The sequence below is a fragment of the Podarcis muralis genome, chromosome 9 (assembly GCF_964188315.1).
Source record: "Podarcis muralis chromosome 9, rPodMur119.hap1.1, whole genome shotgun sequence".
Taxonomy (NCBI): domain Eukaryota; kingdom Metazoa; phylum Chordata; class Lepidosauria; order Squamata; family Lacertidae; genus Podarcis; species Podarcis muralis.
Window position 1 is genome coordinate 38,892,351 of NC_135663.1, and position 20,087 is coordinate 38,912,437.

Below are 20,087 nucleotides of genomic sequence, written 5' to 3' on the forward strand. Positions count from 1 at the left end.
CATTAAAACCATTTACTTAACTAGTTCTAGTGCTACCTTTTAATTTCAGAATAGGGTTCTTTACGTTTATAAATGTTGCAATACTATTGGTTCTGCTTCAAGTAAGTCTAGTGTCTGTCCCTTGCTTTCTTCTTTTGCTTCCTCTCCCAATGCCTGCATTGCTTTCCTCTGAGTAGGTCCAAGGCAATGGTATGTACTAATTACGATGCTTTTTCGCTACATTAAAAATATGTTCTTTTTTTAGTTTGAAAGAAAAGGAGAAGTAACCAGATAGCAGTCTGAAGTGGGGATGTCTGTTAAGTGATGCAGAAGAGGCACATGGCAAGCTTTCATTGCATTTATATGTTTGCGCCATAGGTACCATTTCAGCCATGCATGGTGTTTTGTGTCCTGTGTCTTTGGGTACAGATTCTTTTTTAAAGTAGAACTTGTACTGTCTGCAGAAAGGGAAGATAACGGCTCTCCTGGGATGCTATTTGTTGGATTACTGATCCATAATCCCCAAACTGCATCACTACCACTGTCAACATGGCCTCGTGGATGTGCATTTCTGTGGTCACCCTCATAAAGCAGATAGAAATAACTAAAGTTGTATTTTGAGGCTGTTTAACACACTCGTGAGAATGAAAGCTTTCCCAGGTGGTACCATTTTAGGTTGCAAGTGTGTGGGACAAGATTGTATGTTTGAAATATCTCTGCCCGCCCCATTTCATCTGGGACCTCAATGGTCTTACGAAATTTGTATATCATGGGGGAAAGATTTGTCTTAGCTTTCACCCTGATGTGCTAGTTATGAATGTGCAGGAATTCTTCTAGTTGTGGGAATAACTACTCCCGCATCAGAAGCCTGAAGTGGAAGAGTTCATGAAAAGCTTTACAGCTAGGTTCTGGTGACCTCCTTAGATGATAACCACAGCTCCACATTGTGTGGAGTGGTGGCATTAAAACTAATGCCCCATTGATTTCTGTTTCTCCTCTAAGCATGGATTTAACTCAAGAGTGCCTTATTGATTTAGGGTGTATTCATAGGATGCAGTGTTTTCTGTACAACAAGTATTCTCAATTATCCCCAGCTTCTTCTTCTGCCTAATTTGTTTGTGCATACACTGGCATGGTCAGTAGCCATTCCTGATATCCCTGTTGCTCATTCTGCACCACTGTGATTTCAGGATTTAACCTGTGGATGGTTGGAGCTGCTCACATGAGGGGGGGGGGGGAAGTATAGTATGTAGAAGAACACAACATCTTTGCAAGCATGCATATGTAGTCTTTGAAGTAGAAATAAGTCTAGCATTAAAAACTCCTGTTACTTTTATATCTTGTCCTAACAGCATGTTAACCAATTCTGGCCAATGTGCCCTGAGCTATATGAGAAAATGATACTGGTAATGGTTACATACCTAGATACCTACATACCCAGTCCCCTTGCAATTTAATGTTTTTCCACATAGAAGTGCCTTTATGCAAATCAACATCAGGGCTGCCAGTTACTTGCTAGTACAGCTAAATCCAGGGTCTGAGTGCTTAACAGGTATTTTTACTCCCACCCTGGCCACACATATATGTTTTTTCCTCACCAGACTTGCAAAGGAGAAGTGGTTGGTTTTTTGTGGGGGGGGGGTGGTTGTTCATTAAAATTATCTCACTGGCTTTGCAATGGCATGTTGTTTTCATGCAGTGCTTGTTCCTAACGTGCTGGGTGATGCATGTGTGAAGCTAGTCTCTGAAACCATCCACACTAACCACAAATTTACAAAAGCCTTCCAATGTTACTTCTCCTTTTCTTCAGACTAATGCATGCATTGAAAGATGGGTTTATTGTGTGCTGTCGAATATGAGAGTTGTAACGGTTTGGTGATGTGAGGTTTTTTTTATATTTCTTCATTTATTTGTATTTTAGAACACAGCTCTAGATAAAGAAAGGCAAATTTTCTGCAACAAGCGCTGTCAGGACCCTGGCCAAGCTGCTGTGGATCAAACCACTATGATAAATGCTGCAGCTCGTGATCTTCCTGTGGTCGGGCTCAAAACTTTATTTCCTGCTGCTTCTGAGCCACTCCAACTCTCTACGCACTCGGTCTCATCATGTCATGATGATACTGCAGGATTTTGAGACAAATTCTACTGAAGTCCATTGCTAGGTCAGGAATTTATCCACTACTATTCACATGCCCTCACTACTGTAGTTTGTTCACATCTGTCTGAAAGAGAGGTAGGTAGTATGTACGTTAGCTTTTAGTACTTTGACCATTATATTTGGACTTTCTTTTCCCCCCCAAAAAATAATAATAATTAGTGTTAAATATAATTTTGAACATTTGGGGATGTGAATGAATTGATCTACTCTCATGGTAATCACATGTGGATATACAAACTTCTACATAGGAAGAACCACTAAAAGGCCTTGCCCACCAAACTCTGGTCTTTATTAAATGTAAAATTGCCAGGGGTCAACAATTGAGAAGCTGTAATTTGTTTGTGTGACCTTACGAAGTTCAGTTCCAGAGTTATTCTGGAAAGGCAAGACTGGTCCTAGTGGGCAATCTGTACAATATTGAAAGACAACCTGAGTGAATGTGTGCAGGGTGAGGGGACTTATTTTCAAAATATTGAAACTAAAGTTTAGAAAACATGAACTTAAACTGTGTGGCATTGAATACAAAAGTAACGCAATCATGGGGCAAATCATTTTTCTCCCATATTTTTTTGGTATGAAGACTGCAGCCAACAAAGCATTTTTAAGCCGTTGTTGTTGGTTCTGCACCAATTCCCTCCTGGCATAGAACGCTGCTGCATGTCGCATAACCTAAATGGAGCCATATATTCAAAGCAAGCCAACTAAAACAATGATCTACTTGGCCAACAACACAGAATACTTTGGCCATTTTGTTTTTTTCATTAGCCCACTCTGTATAACTTCAGGAAAACCGGAACTATTTGGGAGCAGTTATGCTAAATGTGCAGTCAAGGTAGATGGATCTTTTATCTTAATGATCTTTTATCTTAATGCTTGTTTCAATATTGTATGTACTCTTGCTTACTTCCCTTTTGCTCCTTTTTAACAATTCTGAATCATTTTCTATTAGCCTTTACCTTAGAACTGTAAGATCTGCAATAAACATTCTTGAAAAGAACACTGGCAATTTTTCTTTTAGAAAGTCTATCCGATGTGTGTGTTAAACTTGATTTCCTTTTGTCTTGCATGCCATTTACATTATCGGAATAGAGACTTTGAAATTAGACTGGGCCTTCTTCTGTACACTCAGATTGAGGTTGCAATCATATGCATCCTTACCTGGGAGAAAGCCCCAATCCAGTGTGAATCGCTTCCAAGTCACTGCTACAGCCATCCAGGAGCTTTTCGAAATTTAATGTGAGTACTACAGAAAGTTACTTTTAAAAAAAGCCTTTCTTCATAGAACTGAACACACTTATCCGAGTTTTTTTTTCTTAGCACAAAAGAAAAGATTCATTACACATAAATTACAAATGCCTTTTTATTATTTTTTTTCTAAACTGAGTTTTCCCCTTTCAGATCTTTTACCTTAAAGAGAGAGTAGTTGAAATGCTAGAAAAAAAACAACAATGTGAACTGCTTCAAGTTAGCAGCTGAAGAAAATTATATACCAATATAGATATGGAATGTAAGTTTCAAATCTTAATAAAGCACAACATACAAAGTAATTTATGCAATACAGACCTACAAAACAATACAATCCCTTTCACAAATATTTTCACAGAAATCTGCACAGCAATCTTGTAGAAAAAGTAGAATTTATGCAACACCAAAATAACATTGTTCCTTAGTATAAATTTCTAATTCATTACCTAAGAGGTGGGGGCTATTCCGTGATTTTCAACATGATTGGACAAGGACTGATGCAAACATGCCTCATTTTCGTATATGGTGTTGGGGTATGGCTTGTGCTACACTGCTCTCACAAGCCATGTTACAATGGAAATTAAAGCTCTTGCCGCCAGAGATTCTGTAGGCAGAGCTGGAATTATCTTCTGCTTGCAGCCTAGTAGTGCTTATAGGCAGCTAGCAGAAGTATACTTTAAGATCTCCACATGATTTTAAAAGTTATGCAGTTTGCTAATAGAGGATACCTCAGTTTTGAGGAACAAGCCACATTTTGGATATGCATTAAAAGGAAGAGGAGGAGGAAAACGTATAGATTTGCATTTCATATAACAACTCTATTGCTGATTTCTTTTTCAACTGCACAACAAAAACAGCAAACTTTAAAAAAAAAATCAAAAAACTAATTCTCCTGACTTAGAAGCATGCTTGATCATTGATGGAAACAAAATTACATTTATCATAATTTAAATATTCTCGATTCCCAGAAATTCAGTGCTTGAAATAGTATAATCATTGGAAAGGTACAAGAGACAAAATGTGGTGTGGGTTAGCCCAGTTTAAAACACCAGTATTATAACCAACTTACAGTATTATAACCAGCTTCCATTGTTAATCAAATATTCCTCAGTATTATAAAGATTTACATGAGAAACATGTTTCATAATATATCTAGTACAAGAATTTTAGCCATCTTAATTAGGTCTCTCCCCCCATACATGGATCAAAATAGACTTACTATGACTAAAAATATAGATTTTCTTTTTAAGCTACAGAACCCCAGCAGCCATTTTCTGCTTCTTTTCCCTTCCCCCACAAAAAAGTCAAGCAAAGTCTACAAAAATAGCAATTAGCTTTAAAAAATAGCGTCTCCCAGCAAATTGTAAGTTACATTCAGATGTTATATTAATTATTTATAAGAACGGAGGCTCTGGCAAGCTACCCAAGCGAGACTCCTATGCTTCAAGTCTCCATTTAGCAGTAGGCCTACCTATGCCATCCGGCAAGTTTCAACATCAGTACCTAGTTTGGTATTCATGATGCCACCTGTTGAAATCGTTGTAGAAAAGCACTATGCTGCCAGAAGCCATGCCTGTCATTATACACCTATGAAGAAAAGACAGAAGAAAATTGAGGGTGGGGGGAGAAGCCACATTTAGCCACATGCCTACTTAGCTGAATGGTGGCAAAGAATGCCTGGAACTTACGCAGTTTGCCACTGGGTATCTGTCAGTGTACACGGCTGGGATGAGTGGGAGAAAAGGCTTCAGACAAAGCAGCACACTCTACCTTGGCACTGGTTTAAGTTGGTTTGGGAAACCTGTGCAACTCCCATCATCCCTCACCATTGGCCATCCTGATGGCGATTGGAGTTGAACATCTGGAGGGCACCATCTTGGCCACCCCAGCTGTAATGGAACTAAACCTCTTATCTGTACAACATTAGCCAACAGAATGGCATGGATCACTCATTTCTTCTAATGGGGATAGTTGTTCCATCAGTGGGAGAGCTCACTCCAGCTGGGAAAAGGCTAGCTCCGTGAGGCCTACTGTCATCTGGAGGAAGGCATTCCATCGGACTGCCCCGGTGGAACGTGTCAAATCTGAACTAGAAGATCTACAAAGCAAATTGATGAGGCAGATACTGGAGCTTTCACCTGGGACTCTGTCGGCTCATCTTAGAGGTGAGTTAGGTCTCTCGATAGCAACCAGAATTGATCTAAACTATGCTAGATACTTTCATAGACCAAATGCTTTTGAGGACCGTATTCTCATGAAGCTCTGCTGGTTGGAACAACTAAGAACAGGAGGTTGGGCACAAAAGGAGGTTGGGCTTACAATCTTTGAATGGAGAAATATCTATTATTTAGTTCATGATCTTAGAAACTGAATTTTCAACCATGATGCCAACCAAGACAGAGCATCCATTATCGCTGCCTGTTACTCTATTTGGTACCCTCAAATTAAGTGCAACCACTCAAGACCTCACTATTTTGAGAACTTTTCCAGAGTTACGCAGGGCCTTTGCTGAACTTAAGCTTCAATAGATGAGCTCAGCATACTTAGAGAGGAGATACTTTGGAATAGCACAAATGGAACAGAAAAGCATTTATGGATGCAGTCAGGTTGGATAGCATGCCCTATTTGTTGATTTTCCCTTTACATACAGTGCCCAGAGAATTATTATTTATATATATATATTGTAATTGTAATTTATTATTTGTACCCCGCCCACCAGGCCAGGTTTCCCCAGCCACTCTGGGCGGCTTCCAACAAAGTTTAAAAATACATTAAAATGTCACACATTAAAAACTTCCCTTTTTATATATCCTATTCTCCATTGGTTCTCAGATTGATCCTCCTACTTGAACTCTTAGCTGAAAACACCTACAAATCTGGTAGCCAAATTTTCTCTGGCAGCTATGAAACTTTATTCCAGTTATGTTAATGCACTGTAATTTTTTAAAAATGTTGTAAATTATAGAACTTCTGTTGTGTGATTTTAGCGGAATGTCTTGTTTTTTGCCCTTTGTAAGGCCTCTGGCTATATACAATAAATTGAACTGAATGGGCTGCCTCAGTAAGAGAGAGATGGGAAGAAGGGCTTATTTCATCAGCTTTCCATCAAGTACCTACATTCCCTGAACTGTGGTCATTATAGGAACAACTCTTTAGAAATTGGTTCCTGGGTTTTTATTTCTATTTTTCTCTTCCCTCCCTGTCCCTTTCCCCCAATTTGTTGTGCTGTTTTGGGCTTTGCTTTTCTTCCTAAGACTGTTCTGATTGTATGCAAGCTGCTCTGGGAGCCTTTTCGGCTGAAAAACAGGGTACAAATGCACTAAATAAATTAGTAAGTCTTTTTGCTTTCTCGGTGTTACTTTTTATCATTATGGATCCTTTTCTGCTATAAAGATCTGTGCTGAATGAAGCCAGTACAAAGTGGTATCAATAGCAAATAACTCAAAACGAACTGACTCACCTTTGGTCGTAGGAAAGAGCCATGGATCGGATTCCAGCATCACAACCAGGATAGGCAAAAAGTTGCTTGAGGTCACACACTTGCCACACCATAACAACCCCATTGTCGCCTCCTGTAAGGAGGTACTGTCCATCCCGGCTCAGCTGAATTGCCTAGAAAAAGAAAAGGCAAGACGTCTGTTAAAAGAACAACTTTAGTCATTCAGTTCTTTCTTCCATGTGTTAATTAACATCCAACAAGGCTGAATGTTTTCATTACAAATGCAGGATTTGCAAATGCATATACAGATGGAGAGTAGATAAAATGCATAATACCATGATCACAACTTTTCCAAAATATACAAGTCAATACTTTTATAATTATTGCTTATTCGGACAGTGAGGACTTAACTCAAACTTGCAGGCAATGGCGGCATTTATTTTCTTATAAGCCATATTAAATAAAATTCACAGAGTAACTTTTACTGTCCCCTGGTTATAGTTGGGAGTGCTGAATGGAAAACCTTCAACATGTTAACTGGAGGCTGAAAGTTGCTATTGATAATCTTTTAACATATTTGCTTGTTAAATTACGGGTGCATTATGTGGGCACAATGTCAACACATAGTTTCAAGGCCAAACTGCAAAGGTTATTGCATGGGAAACTGCTGCGCTCTTTCAGAGGACTCCATCTCCTCAAGTTACACAGCATAGTCATTCCAGCCAGCAACATAACCTTGCCAGTCTCTGCAAGCAGATGGGAATAATCAGAGAGCTAAAAGAAGCAGCGTTATCTGCACCATTTCAGGAGCTACGCTGGCATAGGTTTCTCCTTCATCATGCCATTCTCTTTTGGTAGATGTCAGCCCTGCCAGTCGAGTACTAATGCCTCACACTCATACACGGGAGCACCTCATGCTCTGTTAAGAATCTATTTCCTTGGGATATGAGTTGAAAATCACAGTCGGAAGGAACCATGAAGGTCATCTAGTCCAACCACCTGCGATGCAGGAATCTTCTGTTCAACGTGGGGCTCAAACCCACAACTCTTGAGTCTCATGCTCTACCGACTGAGCTATACATCATGCATCATCTTATTTTGTATGTCGCCTTCCCATGGTTCAAACCATGTTCAAGGTGGCTTCCAACATGAAAATCACATAAGTACAAACCAAAAAGTTTGCATTGGGTAGTAAAATTACTACCCAAAGTAGTTATAAACAATACATAAAATATCAAAAAGAACACAACCAAATTGAACCATTTCCACATAAATCATAAGAAAAACTAACAGTTACTAAAGATAAATATAAATATTATCAAAAGCAGCAACAAAAACAATACCCCAGCCCAATAGTTTGTTCAGCAGCCTCAGCTTTTGTAGCTAGAGTTAGTCAGGGCCCCATCCTCCCAGACTCTGTGTGAAGAACCACCTTCAGCTCAACTTAGCTTTTAACCATTAACTCTTTTTCACTTACATTTTAAATAGTTGAAAGTGAAAATGCTTAACTTTTAAGTTAACTCTAATTAATTTTAGAAGTTAACTTCTAAATTTAGCTTCTAATATTTTTTCATTAGCTTTTCATAAATAAAACCTTTTCCAACAATTGCTATACACATTAAAAATAGAATAATAAAAACGGTTCAACTCAGTATAAACTGCAGTATGGCTAAATTACCTATAATGGTAGTTGTTATTTCTTATGACAAGTCCCAAATACGTGTTACACATTTTTCACCTAAGAAAGAAACTGTACTTGCCCTTAGAATCTAAGCACATCAGGTACATTATACATGAACAAATGACAATGAAGACAGCAGGAAGGATGATGAAGCTGAGGCAGTAAATTGTTTAAAAGAAAATGCTGCACTCACGTTATCTAATAAACCAAATACAATTACTAAAAAGATTATTCATTATAAGCAAAATCAATATCCATTTTTTGCTCATTTCACAAATGGCAATCTCCTAAGGGTATTTTTGAAATTGCAGTGAGGACCATGACAAATAATTATTTGCTACAGTTATAAAATTCATCTGATGAAAATCCATTAACCTTATGGTTATGGTTCACTTGAATGTTATACTGGAGGCTTTTTATCAGAGAAATGCTATATTAAAAGGCAAATTAAAGCCATTAATCTTGAACTCTTCTACAACCAATGAATCTAGCAAATTTCTGTGCTCTTGATTAAATAAAATATGGGATTTATAGTTTTACTAATAGATGTGGCATTTTACTGAGTCACCTAGATGGGAATGGGGAAAAAACATTGATAGACTGATATATATGTTGGTTTGGGAGTGGGGGCAAGTCTGTCAATGTTTCAGTTTCACAATATTGCCCTCAGGAATTGGAATATAAAAGATGTTCTTTATCTCAAGAAGCGGTTTAAAGTTCTGATGCTGCCTCACTATGAAAATACCTTTGGTTTCTACTAAGTGGTAACCTAATGACAACTCAACTTTTTTCCAATACAGTGCTACCTCGGGTTACATACGCTTCAGGTTACAGACTCCACTAACCCAAAAATAGTACGTCGGGTTAAGAACATTGCTTCAGGATGAGAACAGAAATCGTGCTCCGGTGGCATGGCAGCAGCGGGAGGCCCCATTAGCTAAAGTGGTGCTTCAGGTTAAGAACAGTTTAAGGTTAAGAACGGACCTCCGCAACGAATTAAGTACTTAACCCGAGGTACCACTGTATATAGTTCAGATGTGCAAATAATCTTCCAAAGCATACATTTTAAGGAATCTTCCATATTCATTTGTTTCTGACTTGCACTCCCCTTAAACAGTCTCAAAACTCAGATTTGTGAGAGACCACTATTCTGAAAAGGCAGACCTGTCAGCATTACAACATTGGTATAAAGCAGCAAGAGCCAGTTAGATACTTCACTTTTCAAAACAGACTCAGGAAAGAAAAATAAATTGGTTCCTTTGGGCAGAATAGCATACTGGCCTTGTTTAGGATAGAATAACTTTAGTTCTCTGGACGGCCTGCCGACTTAGATTTAAGTTACTCATTAAGATATCTAAACATTGCAAGGCAGATCTGCTGTGATATGCTGTTAGCCTACGTTCCACTGAGCAATACAATATTTAAAGCAAAAACAGGTGGAATGTGTTGATTAGGCCCTGAGTATATCCAGACTGCCTAAAAGTTCTCTTGGTAGCATTTTTTTTTTGTACTTGTATACAAGACAGTAAATCAGAAGATTATACTGTCTGAATAGAACAACTGAAAGCTTCAACTTTGTTGGCTGTGCAAACTGAGGCCACAGATACAATATATATACATATATCAGAACAATTTGAACACACTCAATTTTTCTACTACCATCAGAATGTGAAACTGTTGGACTCCAGTGCCTGTGGGCAGAGACATTTTGAACACTCTCGTTTTAATCATCCTGTTGCCGCGTTCCTTGCAGCATGATAAAGTACAGAAGCTCTGGGGGAAAGACTGTGGATTGTTTAAGAGTAAATCCAAGTGGGACTGCTGTGGGAAAATAATGGCTTGGTTTGTGTGTAATGCTGGTCTACAGAGAGTAGAATTTCCATTGCATAAAGCGACACTCCTGAAACCTTGGGAATGACAAACACTACAGAAATTGTTTTAGCCAGCCAAGGGATTGTGAGATATTTTACAGATTTACTGGTCTAGCTGACAACATAATCACAACGGAAAGCGACACGTTATCAGCACAGTTATTGTAGGAAAAGGAAGTTAAGAACACTAAGTACCAGGGGGCTATGGTAACACCACCACAAACACTTGGCTGTGAATTATGAATAGTATGGCAAGTATAAAGTATGAATTGATAATACATTTAACGCAGGTGGACATGTGAAACAAGTTACAGGCACTTTCCCCATATAATTATATCTGTAAACAATTAGAGCGTGATTCTCCTCTACACAAAAATCAGCTTGTTATGTCGCTGGTCCCATGCACCAGCTGATCCAAAAGTTCAATCCTGCTTGGTTCAGGTGTGCCAGTGAGTTTTCTGCAGCAAACTTGCTGGCGCACCTGAACCCTGTGGAAAGAAGGATTGAACTCCCTGCACTGGGTTTAATCCTGCGTGGTGAGCATCTCCCCCCACTCCCATGGATCCACTTTGACAAATGGACAGCACAACCTACCTGCCAACCAACTGATATCATTATGACACCGGATGAGTGGCAGGTGGATGATCCCACTCATCTGTCAAAGTTGGCTTGCAGGTTGTGGAAGAAGAAGAAAAGTCTGGCCTGCCAGGCTAAAGACGCTCCCCGTTCCTGTTTAAATTAGTTTTTCTTAAGGTCTTTCATACTACAAAGCAAACAGATAAGTAGGGAAAGGTACAACTAAGTTTTGTGTCTTCATTCTTCTTCTTCTTTTTCTCACTTGCTGAGAAAACACTGAAGTATAAGACTTCAAATGTATGGAATTATGATGATGCTGCACATGGAATGAAGTTTAAAATGCTCACCCTTATATTATCATCAGTTTCCATAGTCGCTTGCAGTTTCCCATTCACACTGAATACGCAGAAGTGACCATTGTCATAGTATATGACACAGTGACCCTCTCTTGATGCCTGGATAAGCTTTGCTTTCAGACAGTTTTCCGGTGCTTCTAACGCCCTCAGTAGATCTCCATTCATAGAATGTATGAGACATGGTCCTTCTGATGAAAGAGGAGGGAAAAGGCAAAAACGTTAACACTTTCTAGCAAAGTAGATCTGGCTTTCTCTGATTAATTGTGATCATAACAGGAAAATAAGCTGGTTTGCTTAGACAATGCGGCAGTGTCATTAAAACTATTTAAGACACGTATATCTTGCCATTCCTTCAAGTCAGAGCAATGTGCATGTTTATTACCCAATTTTATCCTCACAGCCACCCAGTGTGTGTGACTGGCTACGTTCATTTATTTATTCTTATTTATTTATTACATTTATTTCCCGCCTTTTCTCCAAGGGTTCAAGGTTCTCCTCCTCCCCATTCTATCCCCACAATTTACCCAGTAAGGTGAGTGAATATTTGAACCTAGGCAGTGAGGAATCCTACCACATCCCCCTTCCCTAAAACTCACTGCTCCACACCCTAGTAGTAAGAGAAGGAAAATGGTGCCTTGCTATGCATGTTTACTCAGAAGTAAGTCCTATTGTATTAACAGAACCATGTTGCAGAAGACAGAATCAGAATTCAAAATGACCTTAACAAATTGGAGAACTGGGTGCAAGCTAACAAAATGAATTTCAATAGGGACAAATGTAAGGTTCTGCACTTCGGCATGAAGAAGCAGATGCACAAATATAGAGTGGAGGGACACTAGCAGTACATGTGAAAAGGATCTAGGGGTCTTGGTGGACCACAAGCTTAACATGAGTCAACAGTGTGATGCAGCAGCAAAAAAAGATAATGCTATTCTAGGCTGCATCAACAGAAGTATAGTGTCCAGATCAAGGGAAATACTAGTAGCACTTTATTCTGCTTTAGTCAGACCACACTTGGAATACTGTGTCCAATTCTGGGCACCACAATTTAAAAACGATGTTGACAAGCTGGAACATGTACATAGGAGAACAACCAAGATGATCAAGGGTCTGGAAACTAAGCCTTATGAGGAGCACTTGAAGGAGCTAGGTATGTTTAGCCTGGAAAAGAGGAGCCTGAGAGGAGATGGGATAGCCATCTTCAAAGATCTTAAGGGCTGTCACATGAAGGAGGGAGCTTGCTTGTTTTCTCCTGCACTGGCGGGTAGGACTCGAACCAAAGACTTCAAGTTGCAAGAAAGGAGATCCCAACTAAAAACCTGGAAAAACTTTCTGACAGTAAGAGCTGTTTTGCAATGGAACAGAATCCCATGAGGTGGTGGTGGCCTCTCCTTCCTTGGAGGCTTTTAAACAGAGGTTGGATGGCCATCTGTCATGGATTCTTTAGCTGAGAGTCCTGAATTGCAGAGGGTTGTGCTAGATGACTCTCAGGGGTCCCTTCCAAGTCTAAGATGCTATGCTTCTAAGTGCGTATAGGATTGGAGCCTGAAGGTTTCTTTGGGAAAGGAATTTTGCATTTCGGGGTTGGGGAGGAGCTCCAAGCCGACAGTCTGTTCCAAAAACAGAGTTATCTTCCCATATAACATACTGTATTTTTTGCTCTGTAAGGCGCACTTTTTCCCTCCTAAAAAGTAAGGGGAAATGTGTGTGCGTCTTATGGAGTGAATGCAGGCTGCGCAGCTATCCCAGAAGCCAGAACAGCAAGAGGGATCGCTGCTTTTGCTGTGCAGCGATCCCTCTTGCTGTTCTGGCTTCTGGGATTCAGAATAATTTTTTTCTTGTTTTCCTCCTCCAAAAACTAGGTGCGTCTTATGGTCTGGTGCGTCTTATAGAGCGAAAAATACGGTACTACTCCTTCTTCTTCCGTTTCTAATAAGAGCCAGGATAAAACGCTGAAGGTCAGTATTTTCTCCACTGTTTCTCTTACTAATGCAAAATGGCAGCTACCTCTTCCTGATGGCCTGAGTGAACTGGGGAACTGGGCATGTTCAGAAAAGAAGTCCCAGCCAAGGAACTCATGTGCTACTGATGTGGGTGGATCTGGCTTAAGGGAGGAAAGGCCCCCGCCTGCATTTTTGTAGAGAGGGGTTTGCTTGCTTGCCGCCATTGCTGCCGAGTTAAACACAAAACAGACGGAGACTGACTGTAAAAGCGGCAAGCAGGATTTGGTAAAAAAAAAAATAATAAATTGCGGGGGGCCCTCCCACCTGGATCTTCCTAGTCTTGGTTGAAAATTCTGAACACTAGAGGTCTGTATATCCAGAATAACTGTGTCTTTGGAACACAGTTTCTGTTTTTGAGGACCAATGGATCAACTTGTAGATACAGTGGTACCTCTAGATACGAATGGGATCCGTTCCGGAGCCCTGTTCACATCTAGAAGCAAACGTAACTAGCGATGGCACGTCTGCGCATGCGCGCGTCACTTTTTGCCGCTTCTGCACATGCGCATGACATCATTTTGAGCGTCTGCGCATGCGCAAGCGGCGAAACCTGGAAGTAATGTGCTCCGTTACTTCTGGGTTGCCACAGAGCGCAACTCGAACGCTGTCAACCTGAAGCGCATTCAACCCAAGGCATGACTGTATTGTTCTAGGAAGATGGAAAATATCTCTTCCCCTCACACACACATTGCAAACAAAATAGAAGGAAAAGGATTTCCCACAGGGATTTACACCTAGCATGGGAGGTGATTTGTGGACAAGCACAGGAACATATAACCGATACAAATATATTCTCAATACCAGTGAGAATATACATGAGGAAAACCCAGTGTCCATTTCTATTGGAACATAAAACATAAATGACATAATTTATGCTGCAGCACTGGTACACTCCAGGCAGAGGTCAGGACACAACAGAAAGAGAGGAAAAAGCTGTCCCCTGACAATTAGACATGGTTAGTCTCTACAAAGCACTATGTGGGACTCATAATTAAATGGTGAAATGTAACATTTTGTCTGTCTTGCTAGTTGTTCATTTGCTTTGCTTAGCTTTTCAAAATTGGTGAAGATAAAAGATTTGTATAAGAAAAATGAATAAACTTAACTTTCATAGCCTAAAGAGTACTAATCTTCAGCTTTCAAGGGGGGGGGACATTTTCAAGTAGAGTTTTAGAAAAGGCTGCAACAAAATTTACCTTTAGAACCACTTATTACCAGGCCGAGTTCAGCACAAATTGAAGCGCAGGTAATCTCATAGTCATGACCTGTCAAGATTGCTCGAGGAGTGGCAAATTCACCTTCAATGGGAAGAAAGAAAGAAATTCCTTTGTCACGCTTAATTATTTTATTTATTTCATAAAATTTACACACTGCTTGATTGCAAAAAAACAAACAAACTTCAAAGAGGTTTACAAAAGATAAAACAGTAAAATCAAGAAAAATTCACAACCATACTTTAAAACTTACAAAAGTCAGAATATTGAAACAAATCAAAATTACCTGAACTTTCTAAGCATCTGGGTAGGCTTGTCTAAACGAGAATATTTTTAGCATGCACCGAAAACAGTACAGGGAAGGCACCTGCTTGATCTCAATAGGCAGCTAGTTCCAAAGTGTAGACGCTGCTGCATTAAATGATCACATTCTTACAAATGCGGAATGGGTATTATGTGGCACCCGCAGTAGTGCAAATTCCACTGATAGTGTTGTGATATTTATTTGCGTCATATGCTGTTGTCCACCAGTAAATGCACAATGCAGTTCTTGACAGCCAAGATAGAACATAGAATGGAACGTTTTTAACACACAAGGCTCAATTCACAGACACTATTAAAATAAGCCTTAGCAATGAGGTGTTTGTATGTAGTCAATATGACTACATGGTCCAATAAAAGCAATTAAACTAGGTCAATGAGCCTATGGGGGCTTTTGTTTGTATACAGCAATGGCTCCTTCTCCATAGAATCTGCAAATCTGCAAATGGGCAAATTAATAAGGAACTCCTTTTGGGGAGGGGAGGGCAGGGAATTCCATGAACAGATCAAAGCTGGCATGCATACAAGGCTTGCTCAAGACATTAGGTTCCCTGAGGCAAAGTATAAGATGCTCCATCGTTTTTGCTGTACCTAGGGTTGATGGTTGAATCCAACCCTGGCAACAGGGTAGCATCCTCCACTTGCTACCTTAGGGCAGCAAGACTCTGCTGGCCAGCTAAGGTGAATGGCCAAAGTTCTCAGGAGGAATGGCTGGGAGACATGGCTGCCGCTGATTGGTATCTATTACCTGAGGCAACGGTCTCTCTTTGCCGTTTGATAGGATCAGACCTGCATTGTACAAGGAACTATTGGATCAGGGAGGTATTACAACTCAGTGGTAGAATGGTTCCATGCTAGGATTCAACCCTCATATCTGCTGCTAAAAGGATAAAATAGCAGATGGTATGAAAGTCCCCAGCTTGACTTGGTAAGAGGCAGCTTCCTACATGGGTACAATGCATATCCTATTGAAATACTGGGCAAAACTTCAATCGATTTCAACAAACCAGAACAGAAACTTGGAGTTCAAGCTATGTTTTTATTCTGCTGTATGCTGAACTAGACTTAATTTTATTTCCGAGAAAAGTGCTTTTTTAAAAAAACAAGGAAAAAACAATACTTTACTGCAACTCAACCCTGCTCCCTCTTTCAAACTACACAATTTTAAAATAGCCACCATAAATTTTTAAAAAGCTTTTATTTTATGGAAGATTTGGCAAAGCACACTCAAATCCAGGAAGTATGGCAGACAGTTCAGGAGGGGTGGTGGTGGAAATCATATTAAAAGCCTAAGAGCAGGAACCCTACTATATCTCCTTATGTTTATTAGGCAGTGCTTAGGTGACTGTGAACAGTCACTACGCTTTTATAAAAAAGAGGGGTTTGCTGATCTTTCCTGATCTAAGGCGCAGCTAAAGTAATTTTTAAAAAAGCAACTTTTTTTTACTACTGAAATGAATGTGCCTAGTTTAACCAAAAAGTTCTTCTTTTAACATACGATGGGTACAACTGCTGTGTGAAAGGTTGACTGATATGTATCTGAGATCATTGAGTTACCTTTCATTTTGTGTCCTCTTGCTTCCATGGCATGGCCAGCTGTGGCAGCACATGCTGTGTCTGATGAATATAGGACTATAAATAGTTCCTAGGAGCTGAGTTAGAGCTATTTGGAGAGCAATCTGTAGCTCATTCCTTAGGCGAGATGCTGCAGAAGGGCCATGGGATGACATAGCCACTCGCTATTATTCTCTTTCGCATGAAGAATGACAGCGTACTCATCTTTCATGCAAATGGCAACTTAAGGCTCAAAGCTTCCATTTCTTAAAGTGGGTAAAGTAAACTCATTGAGGGTTGCATTCCCTTGCTAGCAACCTTCCGCGGGCCACAAGCCAATAGCAAACAGGACCAGAGGCAAAATAAGGAAGGGAGGGATGTTTCTTTGCACGTAGGCTACATTCCAGCCATGCAAAAACCAGAAGTTTATATAGAACCACAACCATACACATCTCTCCATTTCGGCAACCAGGACACATTCCAGCCAGGCAAAACTATTCAAGGAGGGAGGAGAGGGGCTTGCCTAGGGAAAGTCCTGTGAGCCAGATAGAGAAGTTTGGAAGGTCATAGTTGGTCCCCAAACCTGAGGCTCTCCACCCTTGCCATACAGGAGGAGGAGGAGGAGGAGGAGGAGGAGGAGGAGGAGGAAGAAGAAGAAGAAGAAGAAGAAGAAGAAGAAGAAGAGGAGGAGGAGGAGGAGGAGGAGGAGGAGGAGGAGGAAGAAGAAGAAGAAGAAGAATCTGGATCAAATACTGAGGAGGAGGAAGAGGAGGAGAAGAGTTTGGATTTGATATCCCGCCTTATCACTACCTGAAGGAGTCTCAAAGCGGCTAACATTCTCCTTTCCCTTCCTCCTCCACAACAAACACTCTGTGAGGTGAGTGGGGCTGAGAGACTTCAGAGAAGTGTGACTGGCCCAAGGTCACCCAGCAGCTGCATGTGGAGGAGCGGAGACACAAACCCTGTTCCCCAGATTACGAGTCTACCGCTCTTAACCATTACACCACACTGGAAGGATGCACTGTAGTAAGCCCAGTTCAAAATGGCAGTAAGATTAGTATGGACCTAAGACCAACAAAGGGTTTGGCACTCCAGCAGTGCTACCACTTTCATCTAGCATAGAGTACCCAGGCACATTTTGAGTCTGCATGCCCAGTCCTTTTCAGATTAAGGAGGGCCTGGAGTGAGCTCTGACAATAATTGCATTATTGGCACGAGTTACAATCAGGGTTTTCAAAGTCTGTTGCACTCTAAAAGTATTAACAGCTCATATTACCTAGGAATGACCAACAGCACAAAAGTTTTTAAAGGAAGAGGCAGCAATAGATCCACCCAGACAAATATACACCCTCTCCCGTTCTGAGCTTAGAGTATATGAAAAGAGTGGAAGTTGGATGGACTTAAAGAGTTTGGACGTTAAATGATGTTGCAATGCCAAGGATTCAAATGTAAAATCTTCAGAAGAAATAAATTAAACATAGGTTGAAAAATACAACATCAGACACAATCCCGAAGGTCGTATACGTTACTAAGTGTCTGGACTCCAGCCAATTACCACATGTATTTCCCTTGTGACTGCATAATTCATTTTTGCACATCAAATGTTATTTGAGTTGTTACCAGTTTAGTTGTTTTATGTTTCAAATATATATATAATTAATTCAGATGCGCAAGAAATTAACTAAATATTTTTAATAAGATGAACTGTATTTATAATTTTAGCACAGGCTGCCTACATCGATTTAGCAATGGTATGTTTAAAAGGCTATTGAAAGTTTGTCTAACCTTCGTTCTCAGCACCAATGTAGCCTTATGGAACAGGAGTCCTTTGAAAAGTCAGACTGATTCCTTTGATAAAAATGTTAAGCATTTAGGGTTCTTCATGCTTCTGGTTTTCCAAATAATGGTGTCAACTCAGAAGCTGATTGTAGAGCAGAAGAGATTTCTTTAAAAAAGCTTTTAAATTCTTAGTACCTCAGAAGATTGTCATGGTTTTCAGCAAAGAAAAGGGGGGGAAATAACTTTGCTTCTGGTTTAAGGGGCACCACTTCAAACTTTTCAGAACTGCTTTTGGGAGAACTGGCTTCTATGTCTTCTTTGAAATCCCAGGGAAGTGACTTCAAAGAAAGGCAAGGCTTTGTCCCTTAAGCAGGTTTACGACCACTGATCCAAGCTTTAATGAAGGCCTGAAAAGAATGTTGAGTACATCTTTATGGAGATCCTTAAAGCAAGATGAACAAGTCAAATGAAATTAAAGAAAGTCCAAATCCTGTTCTAATATCCAAAACTGTTTTGCAGATTTATTTCGGGCAACACTATATTTAACATGGCCTCAAGCTCATTGTTAAAGCTTTACCTAAAACTTGAACTTGGTATTTAACACAACATTCACAAAACAAAGAGAGTACCTTCTAAATCATATAAAAAAGAGAAATTACGCTACTTCAAGAGTTACAAAACACACACAAAAACCAAATCAGTTCTGTAGAATACTTTTCTTTCCTACTAACTGTTTGCATAAGCTATAACTCTTACAGAATTAAAACAAAAAATTCATAACCTCAGAGCGTAAAAGGAGATTAGTTCTGTTCGGCTAGTAATATTGTACTAGAAAAAAATGGAAATTACTTAAATTTTCTTGAGAGTTTGTTCCTTGCTTGATTATGAAGTGTATTGCTGTTTCATTCTGTTAGGCTTAAATTCCATAGAGGAAAAGTGAAAGAGAATCTGGAGAGGCAACCGAATGTGAATAGTGGTCCATACATCTTAAATCAATCCAGCAGACTCTTTATGAATGTTGACTTCCAACGTACATTTAATCTACAAACCACTACTAATACTACTTTTTTTTTTTTACTTTAAAAGGTAGCTTTTCCTAAACCAAGCATAACTAGACTCTGTTCATTATTCAAAGCTAATTCATGTAAATAACTGATTTTTCTACAACTGTAGGGCTCCCCTAGCACTTCAATTTTACAAAAGCATTTTTTTTTTTACGTCTCAACATAAAAATATAATTAAATAAAACAACCCTTCTCTATTTTTATTGACTCCTGCTATAAACGTATCTTAAAAGGTTAGGTAAATAAACAAAATCTGCTGTTCAGTTTAACTCCCTTGAAAGTATTTTAAAGCAAAACCGTGAATGTCTAATAAGATTTGAGTTTTGTTTTTTTACAATCAGGAGGTGTATAAATTTCATAAATAAATAGTTGAATGTTTAAATATAAGCTAAAACCTTCCCGATGCTGGCACATGTAGAAGAACCCCCACCAGAGACCAAGTGGCACATAACAAGCACGCATGCAGAAAGCATGTCAGGTTCATACAGGGAATGTGTGGTGTGTATACACATCTTATATCCCTGTCCAATCCTTCCCTTCAGGCTGTGCATATTCCAGAGCGTTAATGTGCACATGGGACTGCAGAGCCATTTCCCCACCCACCCCTGTGTGTGTTTTTGTGCATATTCATCCACATGTGAGCACTCTCAATGCTTCCCATTCACACTAGTGGACTAGTGGGCTGTATTTGCACTGTGTGGTCTTGCCCCCTCCCCATGATTAGTACTTCTCCACGCGCCCTGAATTCCAAAAACCTTAAGCCCATTGTGGGCATGCATTGGTTCACCTGAGCATACAACTCTTGTTTATTTTTTAGATACAAGTTTTCCTATGTACCAGGACTTGC

At 39.8% G+C, this 20,087-nt stretch overlaps 2 protein-coding genes and 1 long non-coding RNA gene across 14 annotated transcripts in view; 2 read left to right on the forward strand and 1 right to left on the reverse strand.

The window, feature by feature from the left end:
• DCLK2 (doublecortin like kinase 2) overlaps window positions 1-3,134 on the forward strand; it is a 76,525-nt gene extending 73,391 nt beyond the window's left edge. For 2 of the 6 annotated variants that reach the window (XR_013394195.1, XR_013394196.1), the window contains one exon: window positions 1,901-2,039. Coding sequence is in view for 3 of the 6 variants with exons in the window: in XM_028742873.2 (XP_028598706.2) it covers window positions 1,901-2,113 (213 nt within the window). In the remaining 3 variants the exon portion in view is untranslated. Of the gene's footprint in view, window positions 1-244; window positions 358-1,900 lie in introns of all 6 variants that reach the window. The other 4 variants (XM_028742873.2, XM_077934090.1, XR_013394194.1 and 1 more) reach the window with 3 other exon arrangements.
• Window positions 3,135-3,479: 345 nt separating this feature from the next.
• The window catches only part of LRBA (LPS responsive beige-like anchor protein), a 359,792-nt gene continuing 343,184 nt past the window's right edge, over window positions 3,480-20,087 (reverse strand). For all 7 annotated transcript variants that reach the window (XM_028742867.2, XM_028742869.2, XM_028742865.2 and 4 more), the window contains 4 exons: window positions 14,505-14,606; window positions 11,297-11,493; window positions 6,843-6,994; window positions 3,480-4,969 (listed from right to left, as the gene is read on the reverse strand). In XM_028742867.2, the coding sequence (XP_028598700.2) occupies window positions 4,879-4,969; window positions 6,843-6,994; window positions 11,297-11,493; window positions 14,505-14,606 (542 nt within the window). In that variant the 3' untranslated portion in view covers window positions 3,480-4,878. The remainder of the gene's footprint in view (window positions 4,970-6,842; window positions 6,995-11,296; window positions 11,494-14,504; window positions 14,607-20,087) is intronic.
• LOC144328871 (uncharacterized) lies at window positions 5,227-6,722 on the forward strand. The gene is made up of 2 exons (XR_013394197.1): window positions 5,227-5,547; window positions 6,215-6,722. It is a non-coding gene; the product is annotated as an uncharacterized LOC144328871 (long non-coding RNA).